The following is a 27,195-nucleotide window of genomic DNA, read 5'->3' as shown; positions in this document are numbered from 1 at the left end:
GCCCTCATCACATGGTTTGCTGGTGGCAGCATCGCATGAGCGCGGCTCCTCTGGAAGTGAAAAGCAAGGCTTTGTGCTCCTTATCTGATCCGTCCTGGCAAGCGAAAAGCTGGAGCCCATTCCCGACAGACGAGAGGGGGGCGAGGGTCAGGGAGCCCTGCGTGCTCCCGCCTGGGCCTTCGGTAGCCGCCTGGGGCGAGCTGAGCGATGCCCGCGGGCAACCTCCTGCAGAGAGGCTTTCCTTGCGCCCTTCCAACCCCTACGTTGTCTTTTTTTGGGGAGGAAGGGGAAGAAAAAGAGGGGAAAAAAAAAAAAAAAAAAAAAAGCGGAAGGGTGACCCAGCAGGACCGTGAAAATGCTTTTTTTTTTTTTTTTTGCAGAAGAGAAAGGGCGAGGGCCTGGGGGGTCAGTGCTGGTGTTGCACCAGCGCTCGCCGTGGAGGGCCGGGCTCCAACTCGCTTGTGCAAGGGTGTAACCGTCACTGCCACGAAAACACCCGGCTCTGCCTGTACCGGGGTGGGGGGGACCCCCCCTGTCCCCCCTCCCCTGCCAGCCCTGCACCCCCAAAGCCAGGTGCTGAGCTGCAGGCCCCGCCTCGGCCTCCCCAGGCCTCCCGCTCCCCCTCGGTGGCTTCCCGGGACCCCGCCGCTGCCCCGGGGGCTTCGTGCCCGGGGTCCCCGCACGCGTGGGCGGCTGCACCTTGTGAATGGGCCGGCAGGGGGCCTGGCGCCTCGGCCAATCAGAAAATCGGCCCACCGCTCCCCCCATCGCCGCGCCGCCAATCAGAGGGCTGTCGCTAGGTAGATTAGAGCCCGGGGTCCAAAGAGAGGAGGGTGGGCTCGCACCCATCGTGCAAGCGCCGTCGGCCAATCGCGGGAGGAGGAGGGCGGTGATTGATAAAGGGAGGGGCCAACCAGAAGGCGCGGGGCGGGGCGGGCCCCCGGGGAGGCGTGCCGCGGCCTAGAACGACATCTCCCGCAGCCAACCACGGCGAGGGGGCGCGGCGGGAGGGCGCGGCGCGGCGCGGCGGCCGCCAATGGGAGGCGGGGGGCGGGCGGTGGCGGGCCCGGGCGCGGGGCGGCGGCGGCGGCCGGAGTCGCCATGGGGCCGCGCGGGGCGGCGCGGCTGGCGCTGGGGCTGGCGATGGCGCTGGGGGCGGCGGCGCTGGGGCTGCGGGACCGGGTCCGGCACCGGGTCCCCCGCGGCGGTGGCGGCGGCGGCGGCGGCGACGGGGTGGCGGTGGCGGGCGGTGAGGCCTGCGGCGGCCTGCGCGGCGTCCCGGCCGCCCTCGGCAACAACACGCACCAGGTGAGCCGGCGGGCGGGGCCGCGGGCCCGGACAGACAGACAGACGGACTGACTGACAGACAGACTGACAGACAGGCACCCCCCAGAGCCACCGGGGACCCCCCCCTAGCAGCGACCGGGGGGACCGGGGGGACGGACAGACACCCCCGCCCCGCCCCAGCCGGTGCCTTATGGGCTGGACGGACGGACGGACAGACAGACACCTCCCCTCCCGGTGCCCTGCCCGTGCCTGCGCCGGCAGGTGACTTCCTCTAGGGGGAGGGACAGACGGACAGAGATCCCCCCTACATCCCCTGGGACGGACGGACGGACAGACAGACAGACAGACAGACATCCCCCCCTACATACCCTGGGATGGACAGACAGACAGACAGACATCCCCTGCTATATCGCCTGGGATGGACAGACAGACAGACAGACATCCCCCCCTCCATCTCTTGGAATGGACAGACAGACAGGTATTTCCCCTACATCCCCTGGGACGGACAGACAGACAGGCATTCCCCTCCCTACGTCCCCTGGGACAGACAGACAGACAGGACCACCCCCACCCCCCCACCCCCATGTCCGGACAGACAGACCCTGCTCTCCCTGTGCCTGCTGGGGCAGGACCGACAGACATTCCCCTAAGACGGACAGACAGACAGACAGAGGCACCTGCTGCAGTGGGATGGGCTCCATGAGCAGCGACAGACAGACAGACAGACACTGGCCTGACAGCGGGGCCTGACAGCACCCCCTGCCCCCTGGGGAGCAGACACCCCCCACCGCCAAGCCCCCATGGACAGACAGACAGACGGACGGACTCGGACAGGGCGGAAGGACAGACAGACAGGCGAATCCTGACCTCGTCCCCAGCTGGGGCGGCTGCGGGTTGAACATTAACCTCGAGGGAGCCGGATCTGTGCCAGGATCTGTGCCGGGATCCGCTGGCCCTCGGCCACCGCTGCACCCGCTCTGCCAGCCCGGCCGGTTGCCGCTCGGCAGCAGTGGGTTTGCCAGCCCAGTTTGACCAGTCCTTTGCCTGGTCCCACACCGACTGACGCTTCTTTCCCCCCTTTTTCCCTTTTTTTCCCCCCATAACGAGGCGCCTCCGGCGGAGCGGGGACGCGGGGACGCGGTGGCACCGCGGGGCCTCCTTCCCGCCGCAGGGCTTCCCTTCTCCCCTGCCTGCTGCGGGCAGGACGGGCAGAGCCTGGGGCACCCCACGAGTGTCCCCGGGCACCCCACGAGTGTCCCCAGCCACCCCACAAATGTCCCCAACTGCCCCCAGCCCCGCTGCCCGCTCCCCAGGGGCTGCTCCAGTCCAAACCAGTGTCCCCCAGTGCCACCGAGGGGGTCTCTGGTTTGCAGGCAGCTGCCTGGCACCCTGCCTGCTCCGGGGACGGACGGACACGGGGGGACGTGGGCTCTGGGAGCCTTTTCCAGCCTCTGAGTGGGGCGTGGGGGGGCTCGGGGGGGGCTGAGTGACGCAGAGGGGTCCCTCCCGCGTGCCGTGGGGACAGGTTAGTGTCACCTTCCTGGGCGGGTGGCAGGGGAAGGCACCGGGACCCCGCTGTCCCCTCGAGGGGGTGGCCGTGGGGCACGCCGCAGCCCTGCCCTGCTGGGGGGGGGGTCCCGGTGCTCGTGCCCCCGCCCTGGCTGTAGGAGTGCTTTTGTCATCTCTTCCCTCGCAGTGCGTCTTCGATGACCTCAGCGGCTCCGTGTCACTCTCCTGGGTGGGCGACAACACGGGGGTAAGCAGTGTGGGGGTGCTGGGAGGGGGCTTCCCCCCAAAAAAACAGCTGTGGTTCCCGCTGGGGGGACAGCAGTGCCTGAGGCGCCGGTGGGACCCGAAGCAGGGACTGGGATGGTGGCAGCGGGGTGCCCGGGGAGGGGACAGCCCTTCTCCCTGGGGGGGGGGCACGACAGGGGGGAGCCCACGGCTGGGGGGAGCTGCGGGTGCCCGGGTGTCACCCTGCCTGTCCGCCTCTCCCTGCCCAGGTCATCCTTGTCCTGACGACGTTCCAGGTGCCGCTGGTGATCATGAGCTTCGGGCAGTCCAAACTCTACCGCAGGTGAGCCCCCCGCCGCCCGCGGGACCCCGCGGGTGACACACCGGGGACCGGCCCGCGGGCTGGCGGCAGCCCCCGAGTCCCCGCGCCGGCTCACGGCCGTGCCGATTCCTCCCTTCCAGCGAGGATTACGGAAAAACCTTCAAGGACATCACCAGCCTCATCAACAACACCTTCATCCGGACCGAGTTTGGCATGGCTATCGGCCCGGAGAATTCGGGAAAGGTAGGAGGGGGCGGTGTGCCGGGATGCTGGTGAGCCAGGAGCCGGATGGATCGCGGTGGTTTTTCTCCCGGAGCTCCCGGCATGGCTGAGCCCCCTCCTTCCCCGCACCCAGGTCATCCTGACGGGCGACGTCTCCGGCAGCAGCCGCGGCGGTAGGATCTTCCGTTCATCTGATTTTGCCAAGAATTTTGTCCAGACGGATCTGCCCTTCCATCCCCTGGTGCAGATCACCTACCACCCCCAAAACTCGGACTGCCTGCTGGCCCTCAGCACCGAGGTGAGGGCCAGGGAGCCAGGATGGGACCCTGGCTGGGGATGGCGAAGGCTCCCGGTGGTGCTTCCCCAAGGATGAGCCGGATTGTGGCTGCGTATCCTGGGCTCCATCCCCGGAGGATGCGTGTGGCTCCGGGATGGAGTTGGGGACACGTTTGGGGATGGTTTTGCAGCCCCAGATTTGGGGGGAGGCTGTTGGGGGGCCATAACCAACCTCCCGGCTCTTGCAGAACGGCCTCTGGGTCTCCAGGGATTTCGGAGAGAAGTGGGAAGAGATCCACAAAGCCGTCTGCCTGGCCAAGTGGTGAGTGGCCGCCCACTTTGCCGGGGGGCAAATGATTTTCGGGGGAGGGGGTGCTGATCGCAGCCTGCGCAGGCAGGGGCCACCCAAACCCCCTCGGAGCGATGCCACAGCCAGAGATGAATCTGCAGGCGGTGGCATCTTGGGCCACCATGTCCCACCTGCTTTTTGGTGTCGTCCCCTCCCCTCTTCTCTTCCTCAGGGGTGCGAACGACACCATCTTCTTCACCACCTACCTGAACAACTCCTGCAGTAAGTCCCTCTTGATCTCGAGCCACGTCTCTGGGGTCCCCATCACTTTGGGGGCTCTGCAGGGGGCTCCCGGCAGAAAAGCTGGGATTAGCCGGAAACACCCAGTGCTGGGACACTGGAGGGGGACACATTGGGACGTTGTGGGGGGACGCAGCTCCAGTGACGGCTGACGAAGCTGGAGGCAGCTCCAGGCTCGTTAATCCACCGTCCCTTCTTCTTAAGAAGCTGATCTGGGGTTACTGGAGCTAAAGAAAACCTCCGACTTCGGCAAAGCCTTCAAGGTCATCGGCACCAAGATTTATTCCTTCGGGCTGGGAGGACGCTTTCTTTTCGCCTCCGTCATGACAGAGAAGGTCCTTGTCCCCCTTCCCACTGCTGCCGGAGAGCCGGCAGCGGTGGCTCGTCCCTGCCTGCAGCTCTCCCCGGCGTCCCCTTCCTCTCCCTGCGAGGAGGATGAAGGACAACGATGCTTTCGTTCCCCAGGGTACCACGAGGCGCATTCACGTCTCCCTTGACCAAGGCGAGACCTGGAACATGGCCCAGCTCCCCTCCGTCGGGCACGAGCAGTTTTACTCCATCCTGGCCGCTAACGACGACCTGGTGTTCATGCACGTGGACGAGCCGGGCGGTGAGTGGGACCGGGCTGCGTGGGACCAGGACGGGGACACATCCCGGGGCTGGGGACAACTGGAAACCTCTCTGCAGCAAGCAAGCCAGCTCCTCGCCCGAGCACGGGGCTCTCGGCACAGCGGTAGCTCTGCTCTGCCTTGGAGGAAGGACTTTCTCATTAAGGCGTCGCTAATTAGCAGGCTGCTTGCTCCGGTTTGCAGCACGCGGGGACCGTGACCACGCTGGGGCCGTTTAGCGGCACTCGGGGGTTTCTCCTCTTCCCGAGACGCCCCGGGGGGTTCGCTGGTGCCGATGCCAGTCTGTGGTGGCCTCGGGGGAGCAGCCCCCCCTCACTGCTGTCCCCGTGTCCCTCTCACAGACACTGGTTTTGGCACCATCTACACCTCCGACGACCGCGGCATCGTCTACTCCAAATCCTTGGAGCGGCACCTCTACACCACCACCGGCGGGGAGACTGACTTCACCAACGTCACCTCGCTGCGGGGCATCTACATCACCAGCGTCCTCTCCGAAGGTGGGCAGCCGCGTCTTCGCGTCCCCTCCCGAAACCAGGGTTGGGCCTCCCCAGGGATGGGATCGGGGTCCTGGCGGGGGGCTGGAGGGGAGCGTGACCCCGGGCAGGGTGCGGCGAGGACGTGCTGGGCATCCTCCCGACCCCGTCAGCTCTTCCTCCTCCTCCTCCTCCTCCTCCTCCTCCTCCTCCTCCTCCTCCTCCTCCTCCTCCTCCCACCAGACAACTCCATCCAGTCCGTCATCACTTTTGACCGTGGTGGGGAGTGGGTGCCGCTGCGGAAACCTAAAAACACCACCTGCGACTCCACGGCCAGGAGCAGGGAAGAGGTGGGTCTGTCCCCACAGCGGGGTCCCGGTGCCGTTCCCCTCCGGCTTGGCTCTGCCGTGAGGATGCTCGGGGACGAGTGAATCCATCCTGCAGCTCCCGCCGGAGATGCCGAGGGCGCGGGACCAGCCGTGCCTGGGCTGTGGGTCGCGCCACGGGGCTGTGGGTCGCACCGTGGGGCTGTGGGTCGCACCGTGGGGCTGCGTGGTGAGCCCTGAGCAGGCTGGGGGGCCCTGGGGGTGCTCCTGGGGTGAATCCGCCCCCCCACCCCCCCCGTGCCCGGTCCCCGCGGGCTCCTGGACCGGCTCTCCTCTTGCGCTTGCAGTGCAGCCTCCACATCCACGCCTCCTACAGCATCTCCCAGAAGCTGAACGTCCCCATGGCTCCCCTCTCCGAGCCCAACGCCGTCGGCATCGTCATCGCCCACGGTACGGAGCCTCACCGGGGCGGGTGGCGGGGACAGAGAGCCTGTGTTTGTGTGGGGGTCCCCCCCCCCGTTCACGCTGTCCCACCTCCCAGGGAGCGTCGGGGGGGCCATCTCGGTGATGAGCCCCGACGTCTACATCTCGGACGACGGGGGCTACACCTGGGCGCGGATGCTGGAGGGGCCGCACCATTACGCCATCCTGGACTCGGGCGGTCTCATCGTCGCCATCGAGCACACCAGCCAGCCCGTCAACGTCATCGAGTACGCGCAGGGTCCCCTTGCTGCGCAACGGGGGGCTTGCTGGTTTTAGGGGGGCCCCCCAAGCAAAGGGAGGACGGGGGGGTGCTGCGGGAGGTGCCTCCCAGACCACCCGGGTGCTGATTGACCCCTCGCGTGCCAGGTTCTCGACGGACGAAGGGCAGTGCTGGTATAAGTACGCTTTCTCCAAGGACCCCATCTTCTTCACCGGCCTGGCGTCCGAGCCGGGGGCTCGCTCCATGAACGTCAGCATCTGGGGCTTCCGGGGGAACTTCCTCTCCCGCAAGTGGGTCTCCTACACCATCGACTTCAGCGAGCTGCTCAGCAGGACCTGTGAGAGCTACTGGGGCTGGGGACAACTGGGCTGGGGACAACCACGGCTGGGGACAGCTAGGGCTGGGCTGGGGACGGCCGGGGCTGGGGATGGCTGGGGCTGGGGACAGCCAGGGCTGGGGACAACTGGGCTGGGGACAACCAGGGCTGGGGACAGCTAGGTCTGGGCTGGGGATGGCCGGGGCTGGGGACAGCCAGGGCTGGGGATGGCTGGGGCTGGGCTGGGGACAGCCGGAGCTGGGGACAACCAGGACTGGGGACAGGTGCTGCCAGTGGCAGCCAGTGCCAGGGACAACCAGGGCTGGGGACAGCTAGGTCTGGGCTGGGGATGGCCGGGGCTGGGGACAGCCAGGGCTGGGGATGGCCAGGGCTGGGCTGGGGACAGCCGGGGCTGGGGACAACTGGGCTGAGGACAACCAGGGCTGGGCTGGGGACAAATGAAGCTGGGGACAACCAGGACTGGGGACAGGTGGTACCAGCAACAGCGAGTGCTGGGGACAGCCAGGGCTGAGGACAGCCAGGACTGGTCTGGGGACAACCGGAGCTGGGGACAACCAGGACTGGGGACAGGCGGTGCTGGGGACAGCCAGGGCTGGGCTGGAGACAGCTGGAGCTGGGGACAACTGGGCTGGGGACAGCCAGGGCCGGGGACAATCGGGGCCAGAGACAACTAGGGCTGGGCTGGGGACAGCCAGAGCTGGGGACAGCTGGGACTGGGGACAACCAGGGCTGGGCTGGGGACAACCAGGGTTTGGGACAACCAGGGCTGGGAACAACTGAGGCTGGGGACAGCCAGGGCTGGGGACAACCAGGGCCAGAGACAACTAGGGCTGGGCCGGGGACAACCGGAGCCAGGGACAGCCAGAGCCAGGGACAGCTGGGGACAACTGGGCTGGGGATAATTGGGCTGGGGACAACCAGGACTGGGGATGGCTGGTGCCGGGGGCAGCCAGGGCTGGGCTGGGGGACGCTCTTGCCCCCAGAGCCGGGTGTGGGTGACGTTAGCAGAGTCTCTCCCAGGGGAGCATGGCCCTTGGTCCCCACCGTGGGGACAACGTGACGGGGTGAGTGGTCGGGGTTTCCCCACTCTGCCCCTGGCTCGTGCCGGGCTGCTGCCCCCCGGAGCAGCGTCCTGCCGAGCGCCGCGGTGGTGCCGTCCCCCGGGGACCCCTCCTGGCCCTGCCGCTCAGCCCGCTCCCTCGCAGGCGAGGACAAGGACTACACCATCTGGCTGGCGCATTCCAGCGATCCCAGTGACCCCAGTGACGGCTGCATACTGGGCTACAAGGAACAATACCGACGTCTCCGCAAGTCCTCTGTGTGCCAGAATGGCCGGGACTACATGGTGACCAAGCAGCCGTCCGTCTGTCCCTGCACGCTGGAGGATTTCCTCTGGTAGCCTCCATCTTGACGTCTCCCGCCTTCTGCCCCCGTTTTGGGCCAGATGTCGCCCTCCTTTAGCCCGGCTCCCGCCGGGTCCCCGAGCGGGATCTCATCTGCTTTGCCCTTTCTTCCCACAGCGATTTTGGCTACTACCGCCCGGAGAACCAGTCTGTCTGCGTGGAGCAGCCGGAGCTGAAGGGACACGACCTGGAATTCTGCCTCTACGGCAGACGGGAACTGCTCAAGACCAGCGGGTAAAGCTTGGCCGGCGTCGATGCCGGAGCCAGGGGCGGGGATCCTCCCGATCCCCGAAGGATGATTCCACAGGGTGGAAACCCCACATCCCTGGGGAATCCTTCACGCTGCACCCAGCGGGGACAGATCCTGCCCCATCGCCTCGGATGGGGGCTGACGGGCCCTGGGAAGCAGCTGTGGGGTCACCGAGCGTCACCTCCCCATCTCCAGGTACCGGAAAATCCCTGGGGACAAGTGTTTGGGAGGGGAGAGCCCGAGCCGCAAGGAAACGGACATGAAGAAGAAATGCACCAGCAACTTCCTCAACCCCAGCCAGCTGGTAGGTGACGGTGACGGTGACACCGGCCGGGCGCGGTGACGGCTCTGGGCATGGGGCCATCTCCTGCCTGTACCCGTGGAGCCAATAACTTTGTGATGGGCAGGACTGTCCTGCCTCAATCTGCCTGCGGCCTCTCGCCTGCCTGAATCCTGGCTGGGTGCTGCGGGGACGTCGTGGCTTTTATCCCCCGGGATACACCGGGGTGCTCGTGGTGTTTGGGGGGGACGTTGGTACCCCCAGCCTCTGGACTCTTCCTCCTCTCCCTGCAGGCAGCGTCTACCAGCTCCACCCCCATCATCCTCGCCGTCGTGGCCGTGCTGCTCGTCACCGCCGTGGCCGGAGTCCTCCTCGTCAAGAAATACGTCTGCGGGGGCAGGTGAGGAGCTGAGCCGGGGCTGGATGCTCCCCCCCCGCCACCGCAGGGCGAGGGTGACACTGCCCAGCCCCAGATTGCGGCAAAGCACCCCCTCCCCGGGCTGACTTTGCGCTGGAGAGGCTGCCGAACGTCCGCACACCCTGGCGCTGCCTTCACCCAGCTCCGCTCTTCGAGCGGCGTCGCCGGGGCGGAGGTGCGGGCAGCGCAGTGACGCATTTTCCCCCCCCCCCCCCCCCCCCCGCCATCTCCGCTCCTGCCAGGTTCCTGGTCCATCGCTACTCCGTCCTCCGGCAGCACGCCGAGGCCAACGGCGTGGAGGGGATGGACGCGCTGGATCCCGGCACGCCAGCCGGCAAGGGCGGCTACCACGATGACTCCGACGAGGTGAGCGCGGCCATCGCGGCGTCCCCCCACGGGGACCCCCCCCCCCCTCCGGGGGCTGTTGGGTGACAGGACGGTGCCCCGCGCCGGGGACACCGCTGGGTGACAATCCCGTCTCTCCCCAGGACCTCCTGGAGTAGCAGCACGGCGCCGACGCCAGGGACGCCGTCACGCTGCCTGCACCCTCCGCCGTGCAGGCAGGACCCCCCCCCGCGCCCGCTGCCTGCTGCGGCCGGGGGCGGCTTCGCTGCTGGGGTGGGGGGGACACGCAGGGGTTTAACTTCACTCCAATATTTCCTTCCCGCGCGGGGAGGGGGCTTTTACGGTCTTTTATTTTCCCTTTTTCCGGGCTGTTTTATTTTAAGGACGACGGAGTGGGAGCTGCCGGCCCCCTCTGCCAGCAGCGGTGTCCCCGGGGGGCTGGGGACGAGCCCGAGGGGTCACTGCTGCCTTTGGGGGGGGGGGGTGGCAGCAGCCAGGCTTGCCCACAGCTCCCCCCCCCCCGCCCCCCCGCTGCCTGTTTCTTCTCCAAAGCAATACGAACCCGGCTGCCTGCGCCGCTGCCAGCCCCCCCGGCCCCCCGCTTTGGGGTGGGGGGGCCCCAGGGCCCGGCTCGCCCCCCCCCCCCCCGCGCCGGCCTTGGCCGAGGGAAACGCAGCAATAAGGAATTAAAGCTTGAAGCTCTTGACCCAGGGGCTGGGGGGGGCTCAGCCCCGGCCCCCCCACACCGGCAGCGGTGCAGGCAGGGTGCAGGCAGGATGGGGGGGGTCGATCCTTCGCTGGCAGCCCCCCCCCAGCTTGCACCCTGCCAGGTTTTGGTCCCAGCACTGTTACAGTCTCCTTACACTGGAAATGCCCTTTTGTGGGGGGGGGGGGCTGCACCCCACAACAGCCCCCCCTCAGCCGGGGTGCAGGGGCTTGGCCTGGCCCCCCCCGGGCTGCGGCGTGGGGTGCAGCAGGATGGGGGGGGTCCAGCAGGACGAGGAGATGCAGGACACCCCCCCCCCCCCCCAGCCCCTCGCGACCCACCGTGGCTATCACGATACGGCCGTGCTGTCGTGACGCGTGGCTTCCGCTCTCGCCCCCCCCCCCCCCAAGCGATCGGGTGAGATTGTACCCCCCCCCCAGCACAGCACCCCGAGCGCCGGCAGGATTGGGGGGGGGGCCGCGGCCCCAGCACCGCTCCCGTGGGCTGCAGCGGCCCCGGGGACGGGGGCGGGGGCGGGGGGGGGACCCCCCAACTCAAAGCCATAGCCCTGGGCCCCCCCGGCCCGGCTGGGGGCGGGGGGGGCAGCGAGGCCAGTGCAGAGCCCTGTAAATAAACCCGGAGGTGTCATAGCTTTGTACTGGTATTTTTCTGTATATTTGCAATATTTGGGTTATTAGAAATAAAACCGAAACGGACCCCGCGTGCCCTGGTCTGTGTCGGGGGGGGGGGACACACGGACTACGGGGGGGTCACCCCTTGCAGGGGCGATGCCGGGGGGGGGGGGCACCACGGGTCTTATTTTTTTTAATTAAAAAGACTATCATTTATTCCGATTTAAGGCAACTCAATACAAGGCCGGCGCGGGCGGGGGGCAAAGGGGGCGTCCATGCAAGTCGAAAAGCGGGGGGGGGGACACACACACACACAGCCACACAGCCACACAGACACACACAGAGACACACACACACTCACACACACACACACACAGACACACACTCACACACACACACACACACACAGAGACACACACACAGACACACAGACACACACAGAGACACACACACACTCACACACACACACAGACACACACACACAGACACACAGACACAGACACCAGACACAGAGACACACACACACTCACACACACACAGACACAGACACACACAGACACACACACTCACACACACACAGACACACACAGACACACACACTCACACACACAAACACACACACAGAGACATACACACAGACATAGACACACACAGAGACACACACACACTCACACACACACACACACAGACACACACACACTCACAGACACACACTCACACACACAAACACACACACAGAGACACACACACAGACACACAGACACACACAGAGACACACACACACTCACACAAACACACACACAGACACACACTCACACACACAAACACACACACAGAGACACACACACAGACACACAGACACACACACACTCACACACACACACACACAGACACACACACACAGACACACAGACACAGAGACACAGACACAGAGACACACACACAGACACAGACACACACAGACACACACACTCACACACACACACACAGACACACAGAGACACACAGACTCACACACACACTCACACACACGCACACACAGAGACACACAGACACACCCTCACACACATTCACACGCACCCACAGACACACAGAGACACACACACTCACACACACACTCACACACACGCACACACAGACACACAGAGACACACACACACACACATTCACACGCACACACAGACACACAGAGACACACACACTCACACACACAAACACACACACACAGACACACACACACACACAGACACACACACACTCACACACACACACACACAGACACACACACACAGACACACAGACACAGACACACAAAGAAACAAACACACAGACACAGACACACACAGACACACACACTCACACACACACACACAGACACACAGAGACACACACACTCACACACACACTCACACACACGCACACACAGACACACAGAGACACACACACACACACATTCACACGCTCACACAGACACACAGAGACACACACACGCAGCCACACACACAGACACACACACTCTCACACACACACACTCACACACACACACACACACGGGGGCCCCCGGGAGGGGTGGGGGTGGCGGGGGCAGGCGGCCCCCCCGGGGGGGGGGGGATGGGGACGTGCCCAACCCCCACCGGAGGGGTCCCCATGCCTGGGGGGGGGACAGGGGGGGCCCTGCCCCCCCCAGCTCTGTGCTCTAGGTGGGGGGGGGCTCAGGACCCCCTGCCCCTTTTTTGGGGGGGGCAGGATATGGCCCTCAGCACCGCTCTGGGGGTGCCAGGATGGGGGCGAGCCACCACGGGGGTGGCTGGACATGGCGGGGGGGCACCAAGGACGCTCGGCCAGCGCCAGCAAAGGCGCCGCCGTCCCCAACCCCCCCCCCCCGGGACCCCCAGAAAAGGGGATTTTGGGGGGGGGGAGGGGGGGGGGGGTCCCGGCAGGGTGCGGGGGGACGCGGGGCGGCCGTCAGGGCTGGGGGGCAGTGGGGGGCCGGGGCTGGGGGGGCCCGGCTGGGGTCTGATGCCCCGCGCCTTCATGTAGGAGATGAACTGGTCGGGGATCTCGGCCAGGACGTCCTTGGCCAGGCGCGCCATGCTCAGCACCGGGCTGCCCGGCCCGGCCACGTAGTCACGGAAGGGGACGAACTGGGGGGGACGAGGGGGGACAACGGGATTGGGGGCGTCCAGGGCCTGGTCCCCATGGCCGGCATGGCCCCGTGCGTCCCCGTGGCCCAGTGCGTCCCCATGGCCCACTGGGGTGTCCCCATGTCCCGCTGTGTCCCCATATCCTGCTGTGTCCCCGTGTCCCACTGTGGTGTCCCCATGTCCTGTTGCGATGTCCCCATGTCCTGCTGTGTCCCCATGTCCCCCTGTGGTGTCCCCATGTCCCACTGTGTCCCACCCACTGCAGCCCCACGTCCCGGTGCCCCCTCCCCACCCCTGATGTCCCAGTGTGTCCCCAAATCCCAGTGCACCCCCACGTCCAGGTACATCCCAAGCCCCAGTGCACCCCTTCTTCCCAGTGCAGCCCCCCATATCCCAGCACATCCCCCCATCCCAATGCCCCCCCAAATGGCCCAGTGCCCCCCATGTCGCAGTCCCCCCCCCCTTCATGTCCCAGTGCACCCCCATGTCCCAGTGCACCCGCATTTCCCAGTGCACCCCCCCTTCATGTCCCAGTGCCCCGCCATGTCCCAGTAAATGATCCCCCCATGTCCCAGTGCACCCCCCTTCATGTCCCCATGCACCCCCCTGTCCCAGTACATGAACCCCCCAATGTCCCAGTGCACCCCCATTTCCCAGTGCACCCCCATTTCCCAGTGCCCCCCCCACTGTCCAGTCCATCTCATCATCCCTCCATGCTGGGACCAGTCAGTGGACCCCACGAGCGCCGGGGGGGATTTGGGGTGCCCCTGCCATGCCCCCGCCGTGCCCCGCCAGCCGGGGGGGTCCCCAATCCCCGGGGGGGGCGCCGGTACCTGCACGATGTCCCGCTCGGCCACTTTGCCGCGGGAGGAGATGCGGACGTCGTCACCATCCAGCTCCACCATGGCTGCGAGGGGCGCAAAGGGGGGGTCAGCAGCCCCCCCCCCCACCCCCCCAGTGTGGGACCCCTTTAACCCCCCCCAAACCCGAACGCCGCCGCCCCCGAGCGCCGGCAGCCGCAGGCAGGCGCGTGCAGGCAGGGGAGCGGGGCTGATTCATCAGCGGCAATTACTGGGGGAGTTTTAATTTGCCTTCGCTGCCTGCCTGCTGGCAGAGCAGCTGGCTGCCGGGGGGGGGTGGGCTGCCCGTGTCCCCCCAAACCCCCCCGGGGGGCTCCTTCGGCCCTCACGAACGCCTCCGCTCATAACCCCACGCGCGCCGGCTTGCGGCGAATCCCGCTGAGCCCCGACAAATTCAACTCCTATTTCCCCTGTGGCCAAAGGCACCTGCGGCCCCCCTCCCCCCCCCCCCCCGGTCCCTGTCCCCCCCCCCCCCCGGGGACACGGGGTGGGATGGGGACACCGTGGCCTTACCGTCAAACTCGGCCTGGCCCACCCCGACGATGATGATGGACATGGGGAGCTTGGCAGCCTGCAGCGGCCGGGGGGAGGGAGAAAAAATAAAAAAAAGGCTTCAAATTTAATGTTGTGGCCACCAAATGCAGCTCAGTCCTGGGGGGGGGGTGTGAGGTGCAGCCCCCTCCCACCCCTGGCGTTAATCCCCCCCCCAGCACCCATCAGGTCCTGGGGTGCAGCACCTTTGCAGGGAGCCGCCCGTGGTGCCCCTCAGGGACCCCGGCATCGCTGCTGCCTGCTGCCCTGCCCGCTGCCCTGCCCGCTGCCCTGCCCGCTACCCGCACCGCTGCCGCCTGCGGGAGCGTGGATCATCACGGCGCGATGTCTGCGCCATTTCTGGCCTCATCGCTGCTCGGGGTGGGCGCGGGCACCCCGCGCTTCGGGCCACGATGGGCATCCGGCGCCCGGAGCCGTGACGGGCGTCCCGCGCTCGGTGCGGTGCTGGGCATCCCGCGCTCGGGGCTGCAACGGGCACCCTGGGATGGGCATCGCGTCCTCGGGGTCGTGGTGGGTGTCCTGTGCCCGGGGCTGTGATGGGCACCCTGTCCTTGGGGCGATGGTGGGCACCCGAGCGCCACGATGGGCGCCCCATGCCCGGGGCCGTGATGGGCACCCTGTCCTTGGGGCCGTGACGGGCATCCCGTGCCCGGTGGCACCGCGACCGCCGGTGAAGGGCACCCTGGGCTGAGCGCGGTGCTCCCGGGGCAGCACCAGCCTCCAAAGCCACCCCCAAAGGGCACCCGCAGCCCTGCCCGCGGCCCGGCACAGCCGTGGGGTGGCACAGCCCCGAGCCCGGCCATGGCGGTGCCGGGGGCCATGCGGGCACCGGGGCCGGTGCGAGGTGTGGCAGCTGCCGGGGCTGAGCGCCCTGAGCTCCCGGCAGAGCCGCAGTGCGGGGATATTAAATCAAGCAGCAAACAACTCTTCCCAGCGCTGTTCTCCCTCCTGCCCCGGCCGGGAGCTGATCCCAGGGACGCCTGGCACCGGCGGCACCGCGGGCGCTGCCAGCCCCTCTCCCGCCCCAGCATCCCCAATCCTCCCGACGCCCCGGGTACCGGGAAGCCGCGATGGGGCTGAGCCCCTGCAAGGGAGCTCGGGGGATGAGGAGGAGGAAGAGGAGGAGGAAGAATTTAGCTCCCAGCTCGCCCGGGTGCCAGGCCGAGCGAGGCGGGGGGACGGGGCGGGAAGGTGAGGGTACGGCGCTGGCGAGGGCCAAGGTGCCGCTGGCGCCTTCGAAGAGCCGCCGCGGCGCCGAAATGGCTTTTTTCCTTTCCAGGCCCCTGGTGCGGAGGCGGCCGGAGCCACTCGCCACCCCCCCGCGGGGACGCCGCGTCCTTGGCCGCCCATCGCACCCGCCACCCCCATTGCACCAGCACCCTGACGGCGTGGGGCGCCCCGGGGCATCTGGCCGGTCGGTGCACCCCAGTTTGGGGCACCCTGTGCCCCTGGCAGATGATTGCACCCCAATATCTCAGGGCACCCTGCATCCCCGGGGGGTTACTGCACCCATCTTGGGGTACCCCAAGCCCCCACCGGTCCTTGCCCCCTGACATCTCGGGGCACCCCGCATCCCTGGCTGGTTACCGCACCCATCTTGGGGCACCCTGTGCACCTGGTTGGTTGTTGCACCCGCACAGCTCGCCGCACCCCGTGCACCCAGCTGGCTGTCACACCCAGGATGGCTCAGAGCACCCCGACCCCGGCTGGTCCTTGCACCCTGTCCTGGGGCACCCCAAACCCCGGCTGATCGGGGCACCCTGACATCCTGGGGGGTCCCAGTCCGTTATTGCACCCCCAGGGCTCGCCGCGCCCCGTGCACCCAGCTGGCTGTTGCACCCCAGACGGCTCGGAGCACCCCAACCCCAGCTGGTCCCCGCACCCCCTCCAGGGGCACCCACTGCCCCGCGGGACTCACGTTGACGATGGCCTCCTTGGTCTGCGCCATGTCCGAGATGACGCCGTCGGTGATGATGAGCAGGACGAAGTACTGGGAGCCATCCAGCACCGCCGCCGCCGAGCTGGGGGGGGACCCCGTGAGTGACAGCGGGGTGGGCACAGACCCCCCTGGGGGGGTGCTGGGACCCCCTTACCGGGCGACGTGGTTGACCACGGGAGCGAAGTTGGTGGGGCCGTAGAGCTGGACGCTGCGCAGGCTGCGGTGATACGCCTCCAGCACGCCCTCGATGCCGCTGCACGCCGGGTTGGCCGCGTCACCGTTCTGCAGGACGAGGAATCCCGGTGACAAGGACGATGCCGCCGTGTCCCCAACCCCGTCCCCCCCACCCCCGCTTTGGGTCAGACCCTCACCAGCGGGAACTCGTGGGACACGCGTCCGTCCGGCGGGATCTTGGCGCCGAAGCCGAGGGCGGGGAACATTTTGTCGCTGTCGTAGTCCTGGATGATCTCGCCCACGGCTTTGAGGGCCATGGCGTAGGCGTTGAGCTGGTAGGGGCTCAGGTAGTGCAGCGAGGTGGACTGCGAGGGGTTCCCTGCGCGGGCGGGGGGCTCAGCTGCGCCGCACCCGCCCCCCATCAGCGACCGAACGAGCCCCCTTCGTTAAATGACGCCGGGGGGGGGACACGCGGGCCCGCGCTCACCGTTGGACGCAGTGAAGTCGATGGCCACCGTGAAGTTGATTTGGGTCCTGGGAGGGGTGAAAGCGGCTTTAGGGGCCTGGGGTGGGCGATGCAGGATGTGACCCGTGGGTATGGGGGGGGCAGCCCTCGGCCCGCAGACCGGCTTGCGCCCAAGGGTGCATCCACCCCCCTCCAATTCCCAGCACCCCCAAATCTCCCTGCGCTGAGCTTTCACCCCGCCCTGCACCCAAGCTGTGGGTGCTGGGGTCACCCTGCCCCGGTCCCCGCCGGCTCGGGTCCAGCCCCCAGGACACAGATGGGGAAACTGAGGCTCGTGTCCCCCGCTCCGCGCTCACCCGCCCCTGATGTAGTCCAGGAAGGTGTGGTCGGACTCCACCGCGAAGGACAGCAGTGTCACCTGCCAGGGACAAGGGGCTGAGCAGGGGACAGCGGCTGCACCCCCGGTGTCCCCTCCCCGCGTCCGTCCCCCCCCGTCCTCACCGTCCCCGAGTTCAGGTACTTCTTCTTCTTCATCTTCTTCCTGGGGTTCACCACCTGGGGGGGCGGAGGGGAGCTGCTCCCCACGGGAGCCGCAGCACCCCGGGGTGCAGAGGGGCACCGCGGGGACCATAACGCCCCGGGGCGCGGCACAGGGGGCTGTGGCACCCAGGGGTGCGGCATGGGCACCCCGGGGACTGAAATGCCCAGGGGTGCAGGATGGGGACCGTGACACCCAGGGGTGCAGGACGGGGACTCTGGGGATGGTAACACCCCAGGGTGCAGCATGGGGACCCCGGGCATCACGACACCCAGGGGTGCAGCACAAGGACCACGACACCCAGGGGTGCAGCATGGGTGCCCTGAGGTATGCAACACCCAGGGGTGCAGGATGGGGACCCTGGGGATCCTAACGCCCAGGGGTGCAGCACAGGGGGCTGTGGCACCCAGGGGTGCAGCACGGGAACCACGACACCCCAGGGTGCAGCATGGGGACCCCGGGCATCACGACACCCAGGGGTGCAGCACAGGGACCGTGACACCCTGGGGTGCAGCACAGGCACCCTGAGGTATGCAACACCCAGGGGTGCAGCACAGGGGACACCGCACCGGGGTACAGAGGGACACCCTGGGGGGGTGGTAATGCCCAGGGGTGCAGCCCTGGGGGCTGTGGCACCCAGGGGTGCAGCCTGGGCACCCCGGGGACTGAAATGCCCAGGGGTGCAGGATGGGGACCGTGACACCCAGGGATGCAGCACAAGGACCACAACACCCATGGGTGCAGCACGGGGACCTTGGGCTATGTAACGCCCAGGGGTGCAGCACGGAGACCCTGAGGACCATAAAACCCAGAGATGCTGCACAGGGACCATGACACCCAGGGGTGCAGCATGGGCACCCAATGGACTGCAATGCCCAGGGGTGCAGGACCGGGACCGTAACGCCCAGGGGTGCAGCATGGAGATGCCAAGGACCAGAAAACCCAGAGACGCTGCACAGGGACCGTGACCCTGGGGTGCAGCACAGGCACCCTGGGGACTGTAACACCCACGGGTGCAGCAGGGGCACCCTGGGGTATGTAACGCCCAGGGGTGCTGCACAAGCACCCAAGGGACTGCAATGCCCCAGGGGTGCAGCACAGGCACCCTGGGGACCGTAGGGCCCAGGGGTGCAGCACGGGGACCGTATCACCCGTGGGTGCAGCTGGACCCCCCTCTCCCTGCCCCGCTCCGCGGCCTCACCTCGTAGACGTTGAACTGGCTCTGTCCCCGCGCCAGCTCCCGGTAGCTGGTGGTGAACTCCCCGATGAAGTCGTGGCTGCGGGGCGAGGGGGGGGTCACCGTCAGCCGGGGCGCGGGGCGGGGTGGGGGGGTCCCCAGGGCCACCCCCCGGCTCACCTGCCATCGCGGTCCCAGTCGTACACCTCCACCTTGATAGCTCTGCAAGGCAAGGGGGGGTCAGGGCCACCTCCCGGCACCCCCAAAAACCCCGGACCCCCACCCTGGGGGCTGCGATGGGTCCCCGGGGCCGCTCCCGGTGCCCGCTCCCCGTGGGTTTGTTTTGACGCCTCCGTGGGCCTTTTCCTGCTTCCTCCTCCTCCTCCTCCTCCTCCTCAGGCTTTTTCGGTGGGATATTTTTATCCGCCGTTGCCACAGCAACGTCCGACATGGGGCCAAGCCAGCGGCGCGACGCCGCGGAGCTTTGTTCACCAGGACACGCAGCCGGTGACTCCGGTTTTGGGGGACATCCCCCCCGCCCCGTGACGGCGATAAAGCCCATTGCCCAGATGGGTAAACTGAGGCACGCAGCGTGGGCAGGCTGGGATGCCGCAGGGCTTGGGTATTAGCGTAGGTACCACAGAGGCTGCGGGAAGAGGGTGCAGAGCGGCCGCCCTCGCCTGCCCCGGAGGACCCGGCGCTCACCGGTCGTAGTCACCGTTGCAGAGGGCGCGGACGGGGATGGCGAAGGCCTGCCAGACCGGGTTCAGCGTGTTCCGCACCACCTCCGTCTTGTGGCAGATGGTGAAGCTGGGCGGGGGGACAAGGAGGGGGGACACAAGGGGGTCACCCCCTGATGGCAACACCCCCCCCCCCAGCGGTGATTTTTTGGAGACCCCCCACCAAAGCCAGCCCAGCTCCACGGGGACATCGGAGGTGTCCCATGGCCAGGGCTGTGTCCCCCTTGCTGTCACTGCCTTTTGGGGGGGTGTCACCGCGTTTTGGGGGGGTGTCACTCACGTCCCGTCCTCGTTGCTGCGGTAGAAGACCATGAAGGGGTCGGATTTGCCGAAGAAATCCTTCTTGTCCAGCTTGTTGGCGCAGAACTGCAGCGTGGCCACGTCCTGCGGCGGGGACGGGGACGGGGTCACCCACCCGGCACCCCCGGCGACATGGGGGGGGCAGGGTCCTGGGTGGGTGCTGCTCGGCGCGGGAGGGGAGGCTGAGACCCCCACGGGACACGCCATGGGGACGGGTCAGCCCTGACCCTCATCTTCCTCACCCCGGAGTGAGGAAGGCCCAGGGGGTGCAGCCGGCGGGGGGGAGTGTCTCAGCCCCCCAACATGGCACTGGGGTGTCCCCAACCTGTCCCCCGGCTCCCCGGCTCACCCGACAGTTGCCCAGCTCTTCGGCGAGGAGGATGATGGTGCCGCACTTCTTCTCGGGGACGCCGCTGCCGGGAGGGGCCGTGAGCCGGGGAGGGGGGGACATGGGGACCCCGCTGTCCGTCCCACCCCCCCCCCGGCACCCCCAAACTCACCCGTTGGAGATGGCCGGAGTGGGTCTCCTGCCCCGGCCGTGCGTGGTGACCGTCCCCATCCTGCCGGGACACACAGCGAAGGGTGACAGAGGGGACACCCCCCCCAAAGCCAGACCCGACCCCCCCCCAGGCAGACCCCCCTTCCCCCCCCAAGGCAGACCCCCCCCCGTGGAGAAACTGAGGCAGGGGCCGGGGAAGGGACACGGGGAGCCGGGGCAGCCCGGAGCCGGGGCTGTCGGCACCAGGCTCTGGTCTCCATCCCAGACACCCGGATAAGGACCCGGGCGCCCCGCCAGCACCGGGGTGAGGGGGACGTGGGGACACCGGGCAGCCAGCCCGGCGCAGGGCCCCCCGGGGGAAACCGAGGCACGGGGGGCTCACGTCAGGGGCTTCTCCAGGCGGCTGCCGGCCGAGCCCACGATCTCGCCCAGGGTGCAGAAGGCCTGGCCCAGGAAATCCTGCCAGAGCCGCGGTGTCACCGGGGTCTGTCACCGTCCCCGTCCCCAGCCCCGCAGAGCCGGGGGGGAGCGGTGGCGTCCCCGCACTTACGTGCTTGGAGAGGTCGGGGCTTTTGGAGTCCACATCGTACCTGGGGACAGGCGGGGACACGTGGCTGAGGCAGCGGGGATGGGGTGGCCTTGGGGACAGGGATGGGACAGGGATGGGATGGGACAGGGATGGGATGGGACAGGACAGGGACAGGGACGGGATGGGGACAGGGATGGGATGGGATGGGGACAGGGATGGGGACAGGGATGGGGATGGGTTAGGTATGGGGATAGGGACAGGGATGGGACAGGGATGGGTATGGAGACAGGGATGGGAGGGGATGGGAGGGGATGGGGACAGGGACGGGGACAGGGATGGGACACAAACGGGGATGGGTTAGGTATGGGGATGGGGACAGGGATGGGACAGGGATGGGTATGGAGACAGGGATGGGATGGGAGGGGATGGGAGGGGGACAGGGACAGGGATGGGATGGGGACAGGGACAGGGACGGGATGGGGACAAGGATGGAGACAGGGACAGGGATGGGATGGGGACGGGATGGGGACAGGGATGGGGATGGGGATGGGGACAGAACAGGGAGGGGGACAGGGACAGGGACTGGATGGTGACAAGGACATGCCTGGGACAGGGACGGACGCCAGCTCCCGCCTGGCGTCCCCAGACACGGGCTGGGCCACCGCACCCAGCCCCGCCGCGGGGGGGCTGTGCCGGGGCGCAGGGGGCCGGGGTGGCCGGGGGGGACAGCCCTGGGGACAGCGGGGACACTCACAGGTCGAAGCGGAGGTTCTGCTTCTCCTCGAAGAAGTAGTCGAGGACGAATTTGCGCAGAAAGTCGGGGTTCAGGGAGTTGTCGATGACCTCGGTCCGGCCAAACTGGGGGACATGGGGACACCGGGGTGACATGGGGACATCCAGACATGGGGACACGGGAACAGAGGGACACCCGGACATGGCGACATAGGGACACCGGGACATGGGGATGGGGACAGAGGGACACCGCGGGGACATGGTAACATGGGGACACGGTAACATGGGGACACCCAGACATGGGGACATAGGGACACCAGGATGGGGATGGAGGGACACCGGGGGACATGGGGACATCTGGACATGGGGACAGAGGGAGACCGAGACATGGGGATGGGAATGGCGGGACACTGGGGGAACATGGCGACACCCAGACATGGGGACATAGGGACACCAGGGGGACATGGGGACATCCGGACATGGGGACAGAGGGACACCAGGACATGGGGATGGGGATGGAAGGACACCAGGGGGACATGGGGACACCCGGACATGGCGACATAGAGACACAGGGACACCCGGATATGGGGACACCGGGACACGGGGATGGGGACAGAGGGACACTGGGGGGACGTGGCCACATGGGGACACCCAGACATGGGGATGGGGATGGAGGGACACCGGGGGGACGTGGCCACATGGGGCCGGGGACGTGGGGACGGGGACGGAGGGACACTGGGGGGACATGGGGACACCGGGACATGGGGATGGGGACGGAGGGACACCGGGGGGACGTGGCCACATGGGGCCGGGGACGTGGGGACACGCGGTGACGCGGGGGGCGGGAGGGGACGCGCGGGCCAGGCACGGCGGGACCAGGTGCCCCTTTGTCATCCGGCGCGGGGCTGGCACCGCGTCCCGCCCGGCCCCCGCCTGCTCATTAAGGCCCGAAGCCCCTCAATTAAGCAGCCGTTAATTACAGGGCGGCGGTGGGGGGCGGGAGGGAGCGGGGGGGCCAGGGCACCCCGAGGGGCGTCCCCGAGCGTCCCCTCCCCGGGGACAGCCAGCACCCATTGGCCAGCTGGCTACACGCCGATGGCTGATTGGCTGGCTGCCTGCACCCCAACACGCTCCCCAGCTCCCCAGCATGCTGATTGGCTGGCTGCCTGCACCCCACCATGCTGATTGGCTGGCTGACCAGCACCCCAACATGCCAATTGGCCAGCTGGCCAACACCCCAACGTGCTCATTGGTCAGTACCCCAACATGCAGTTGGCCAGAATCGGACATGCTGATTGGCCACCGGGCCAGCACCCCAACGTGCTGATTGGCCAGCACCCCGACACCCTGACATGCTGGTTGGCCACCCGGCCATCACCTTGACGTGCTGATTGGCCAGCGGGCTGACACCCCAACAATGCTGATTGGCCACCTGGTTGGCATGCCTACATGCTGATTGGCCAGCACCCCGACATGCTGATTGGCTGGCTGGCTGGCACCCCAACATGCTGATTGGCTGATTGGCCACCGTCACCACCGCCACACTGACTGTCCGTCCGTCTGTCCGTCTGGGCGCTCACCTCCCGCCACTGCTTGCTGCCGGGGCGCTGGGTGTAGAGCACGCAGACTGCGGGCAGAGGCGGCAGCGGTCAGGGGGGCCGGCACCCCCCAGCACCCCCCGGACACCCCAACACCCCCTGACACCCCGACACCCCCCGGCACCCCCTGACACCTCCCTGACAGGCCCCAACACCCCCCAGACACCCCCCAGACTCCCCAACACCCCCTGACACCCCCCAGACACCCCCTGACAGGCCCCAACACCCCCCAGACACCCCCCAGACTCCCCACCCCCCCCTGCCACCCCCCAGACACCCCCTGACAGGCCCCAACACCCCCCAGACACCCCCCAGACTCCCCAACACCCCCGGCTCCTACTCACGCGGGTCCGACTTGGAGAAGGTGTCCTTGTCCAGGAGCTGCCTGCGGGGAGACGGGGCTGTGAGAGGGAGCGGGAGTGCGAGTGCGAGTGCGAGTGTGAGTGCGAGTGTCAGCGCGGCTGTGCACGCCGGGCTGTGGGTGTGTGCATATGGCTGGGTGTGCTGGGGTGCACGGCTGCGTGCCAGGGTGTGCACAACCGTGTGTTGGGGTGTGCACGGCTGCGTGTCGGGGTGTGCATGGCCGGGTGTACTCCATGGTGTGTGTCAGGGCGTGTACAACTGTGTGTTGGTGCGCACAGCCGTGTGTCAGGGTGTGCATGGCTCCGTGTGCTCCATGCCATGTGTCAGGGTGCATGGCTGTGTGTCAGGGTGTACCCAGCTGGGTGTTGGGGTGCCCTGCTATATGTCAGGGTGCATGGCTGTGTGTCAGGGTGTACCCAGCCGGGTGTTGGGGCGCCCTGCTATGTGTCAGGGTGCGTGGCTGTGTGTCAGGGTGTACCCAGCCGGGTGTCAGGGTGAGTGGCTGTGTGCCAGGCTGACCCAGCCGGGTGCTGGGGTGTGTGGCCATGTGCCAGGCTGTACCCAGCCGGGTGTTGGGGTGCCCAGCTGTGTGCCAGTGTGCGTGGCTGTGTGCCAGGCTGTACCCAGCCGGGTGTTGGGGCGCCCAGCCGGGTGCCGGGGTGTGTGGCCATGTGCCAGGCTGTACCCAGCCAGGTGTTGGGGTGCCCAGCTGTGTGCCAGTGTGCGTGGCCGTGTGTCAGGCTGTACCCAGACGGGTGTTGGGGTGCCCAGCCGTGTGCCGGGGTGTGTGGCTGCGTGTCAGGGTGTACCCAGCCGGGTGCCGGGGTGCGTGGCCGTGTGTCAGGCTGTACCCAGATGGGTGTTGGGGTGCCCAGCCGGGTGCCAGGGTGCGTGGCCGTGTGCCAGGTTGTGCCCAGCCGGCTGTTGGGGTGCAGGGCTGCGGCAGGGGACCCCCCACGCCCCGTCACCCCCCGCCGCAGCTCGGAGCAGTGTCCCACCGCCGGGACTCTCCGGTCTCCGATGGAGTGGGAGGAAAAATAGGTCGGAGCGGCCGCAGGCAGCGCGGCCGGGGGGGCACCCGCTGCAGCCGGGGGCGCGGGGCACCCAGCGCGGCCGGGGGGGCACCCAGGGGACCCCCAGCCCCCTGATCCCGACCCCCAGTTTGCAGAGGGGGGTACGGAGGGGGCCAGGGGTGTCGGTGGTATTTCACCCTCCCCAGCTCCCCCGTTTCGGCCCCCAGCACCCACAGCAGAGCCCCCAGCACCCATGTGCGCCCCCCCCCACCCCGAGCTGGCACCCACATTAGGGGGGGACAACAGGACCGGGGGGGATCCCACCTCGGGGGGACACTGGCGGGCACTGGAGGGCACTGGGAGGCAGCCTGGGACCCTCGGAACCCCCCTGATTCCCCCCCTTCGTGCACCCCCCCATCCCCAGAGACCCCACTCCCCCCAGCTCTCCCAGTACCCCAAAGCCCCCAGCACCCTCTGCTCTCCCAGTGCTTCCCAGTGGCCCCCCCATCCTCCCCCAGTGCTCCCAGTGCCTCCCAGTGCCCCATGCCCCTGAGTGTCCCCATGTTCCCAGTGTCCCCCCCAAGCCCCCCACTCCCCCAGTGCCTCCCAGTACCCTATACCTACAATACTGCTGGCTCTCCCAGTATCTCCCAGTGCCCCCCCACTAAGTGCCCCCCATGCCCCAGTATCCAACACCCCCCGTGCTCCCCCCACTCTCCCAGTGCATCCCAGTACCCTACACGCCCGAGTGCCTCCTGCTCCCCCAGTGCCCCCCACTCCCCCAGTGCCTCCCAGTATCCAAAACCACCAACTGCCTCCTGCTCCCCCAGTGCCTCTCAGTGCTCCCCATTCTCCCAGTATCCTACAATGCCAACTGCCTCCTGCTCCCCCAGTGCCTCCCAGTATCCTAAAACACTGACTACTCCCTGCTCCTGGCTGCCTCCCAGTGCCTCCCAGTGCATCCTAGTACATCCCAGTGCCTCCCAGTATCCTACAACACCAACGGCCCCCTGCTCCCCACTGCCTCCCAGTGCATCCCAGTATATTACAAAACCAACTGCCTCCTGCTCCCCGCTACCTCCCAGTGCCTCCCAGTATTCTACAACACCGACTGCTCCCTGCTACCTCCCAGTGCATCCCAGTGCCTCCCAGTATCCTACAACACCAACGGCCCCCTGCTCCCCACTGCCTCCCAGTGCATCCCAGTATCTTACAAAACCAACTGCCTCCTGCTCCCCGCTACCTCCCAGTGCCTCCCAGTATTCTACAACACCGACTGCTCCCTGCTACGTCCCAGTGCATCCCAGTGCCTCCCAGTATCCTACAACACCAACGGCCCCCTGCTCCCCGCTGCCTCCCAGTGCCTCCCAGTATCCGACAACGCCGACTGCCCCCAGCTCCCCGCTGCCTCCCAGTGCCTCCCAGTATCCTACAACACCAACGGCCCCCTGCTCCCCGCTGCCTCCCAGTGCCTCCCAGTGCCTCCCAGCGCCCTACAACGCCAGCGCCCCCCGCTCCCCGCCGCCCCCGGTGCCCGGTACCTGCAGGACACCGTCAGCTCCACCCGGGTGGCCGGGACGGGGCCGGGGCCGGGGCCGCTGCCCGCCTCCGGGGCGCCCAGGCCCGCCATGCCCCGGGCTCCGCCGCTGCCCGGCACCGGCAGCGGGATGGGGACCGGGATGGGGACCGGGATCGGGATCGGGATGGGGATGGGCTCCGCCCCGGCACCGCCCCCGGCCCCGCCCGGGGCTCCCGGCCCCGCACCGAGGGGCTGCCCCGGTGTTTCCTACGATACCGCCCCCGGGGACCCCGGGACCGCCCCCGCCCCGCCCCGCCCCGCCCCCGGACCCCCGCCATCGCCCCCGGACCCCCGCCATCGCCCCCGCGCTCGCCCCCGGATCCTCGCGATCGCCCCCAGCCCACCGATACCGCCCCCGGGCTCGCCCCCCGATCCCCGGTACCACCCCCGGACCTCCGGTACTGCCCCCGGTACCCCCCCGGTACCTCCCGGCGGCTCCCGGTACCCCCAGTGCCCCCCCGTAGCCCGGCACCCCTCCGGGTACCACCCCGCTCCCCGGGGAGAGTTCCCAGTCCCCCCAGTCCTCCCTTAGCCAGACCCCCCCCCCCCAGTGCCCCCTCACCCCCATCACCAGACCCAGGGTCCCCCAGTGCCTCCCAGTGGCTCCCAGTACCACCCCCACACTATCCCCAGTATCACTCAGGTGCTCCCAGTACTGTCCCAGGTCCTCCCCTGGGACCTCCCACTCCAGTCCCCAGTACCCCCAGTGCTCCCTTTGCCTCGGCCATGGGGACGAGGGGGTACTGGGGCCGGGCTGTACTGGGAGCACTGGGCAGACTGGAGCCCCCAGGCCTGCTGCAGCCCAGGTGTTATTGTAGGTCCTACAGAAACAGCAAAGGGCTCTGGGGCACCGAAACCCATCGGGGGGGGACAGACACGGGGACACCAAGGGCTGGGGGGGGACACACACAGTGCTGGCATTGGGACCCCCGTGCACGGGGACACCGCCCGCCAGTTTGGGGGTCCCCAATGCTGCGGGGGGGGGGGGGGGGCAGCACCACCCCCCCGCTCCCACCCCCCCCGCTGGCCCATGATAGGGGGTCCCAGGACACTTTTTTTG

General features: G+C 67.9%; 2 protein-coding genes across 3 annotated transcripts; one reads left to right on the top strand and one right to left on the bottom strand.

Moving 5' to 3' along the window:
• The first annotated feature begins 1,066 nt into the window (after positions 1–1,066).
• On the top strand, positions 1,067–11,017 carry SORT1 (sortilin 1). Of its 2 annotated transcripts, none has more exons than XM_087761851.1 (20): positions 1,067–1,308; positions 2,984–3,043; positions 3,291–3,364; positions 3,484–3,586; positions 3,699–3,863; positions 4,090–4,163; positions 4,363–4,412; positions 4,638–4,765; positions 4,896–5,040; positions 5,401–5,556; positions 5,776–5,882; positions 6,206–6,308; positions 6,400–6,568; positions 6,708–6,898; positions 8,104–8,293; positions 8,419–8,535; positions 8,747–8,855; positions 9,125–9,231; positions 9,492–9,615; positions 9,738–11,017. In XM_087761851.1, the coding sequence occupies exons 1-20, from the start codon at positions 1,102–1,104 to the stop codon at positions 9,750–9,752; spliced, it is 2,394 nt and encodes a 797-aa protein (XP_087617977.1). In that variant the 5' UTR covers positions 1,067–1,101; the 3' UTR covers positions 9,753–11,017. The 2 variants fall into 2 exon arrangements, with proteins under 2 accessions (XP_087617977.1, XP_087617976.1); XM_087761850.1 differs by having other exon boundaries at positions 4,635–4,765.
• Positions 10,053–26,264, bottom strand: CPNE5 (copine 5). Its single transcript, XM_087762375.1, has 22 exons — positions 26,098–26,264; positions 23,525–23,565; positions 23,163–23,209; positions 21,605–21,708; positions 20,872–20,911; positions 20,704–20,780; positions 20,323–20,382; positions 20,172–20,235; positions 19,803–19,906; positions 19,488–19,592; positions 18,963–19,004; positions 18,807–18,882; positions 17,569–17,622; positions 17,424–17,485; positions 17,089–17,135; positions 16,799–16,980; positions 16,582–16,709; positions 16,407–16,509; positions 14,450–14,507; positions 13,910–13,983; positions 12,871–13,076; positions 10,053–10,062 (listed from the first exon to the last, which is right to left on the bottom strand). Exons 1-22 carry the CDS (start codon positions 26,184–26,186, stop codon positions 10,053–10,055), a joined length of 1,773 nt encoding a protein of 590 aa, XP_087618501.1. The 5' UTR covers positions 26,187–26,264.
• Positions 26,265–27,195: the final 931 nt, after the last annotated feature.

The sequence above is a fragment of the Nipponia nippon genome, unplaced genomic scaffold, assembly GCF_047370975.1.
Source record: "Nipponia nippon isolate SJK-2023a ecotype South Korea unplaced genomic scaffold, ASM4737097v1 scaffold_25, whole genome shotgun sequence".
Lineage (NCBI taxonomy): Eukaryota > Metazoa > Chordata > Aves > Pelecaniformes > Threskiornithidae > Nipponia > Nipponia nippon.
This window is presented reverse-complemented; position numbering and strand designations above follow the sequence as displayed.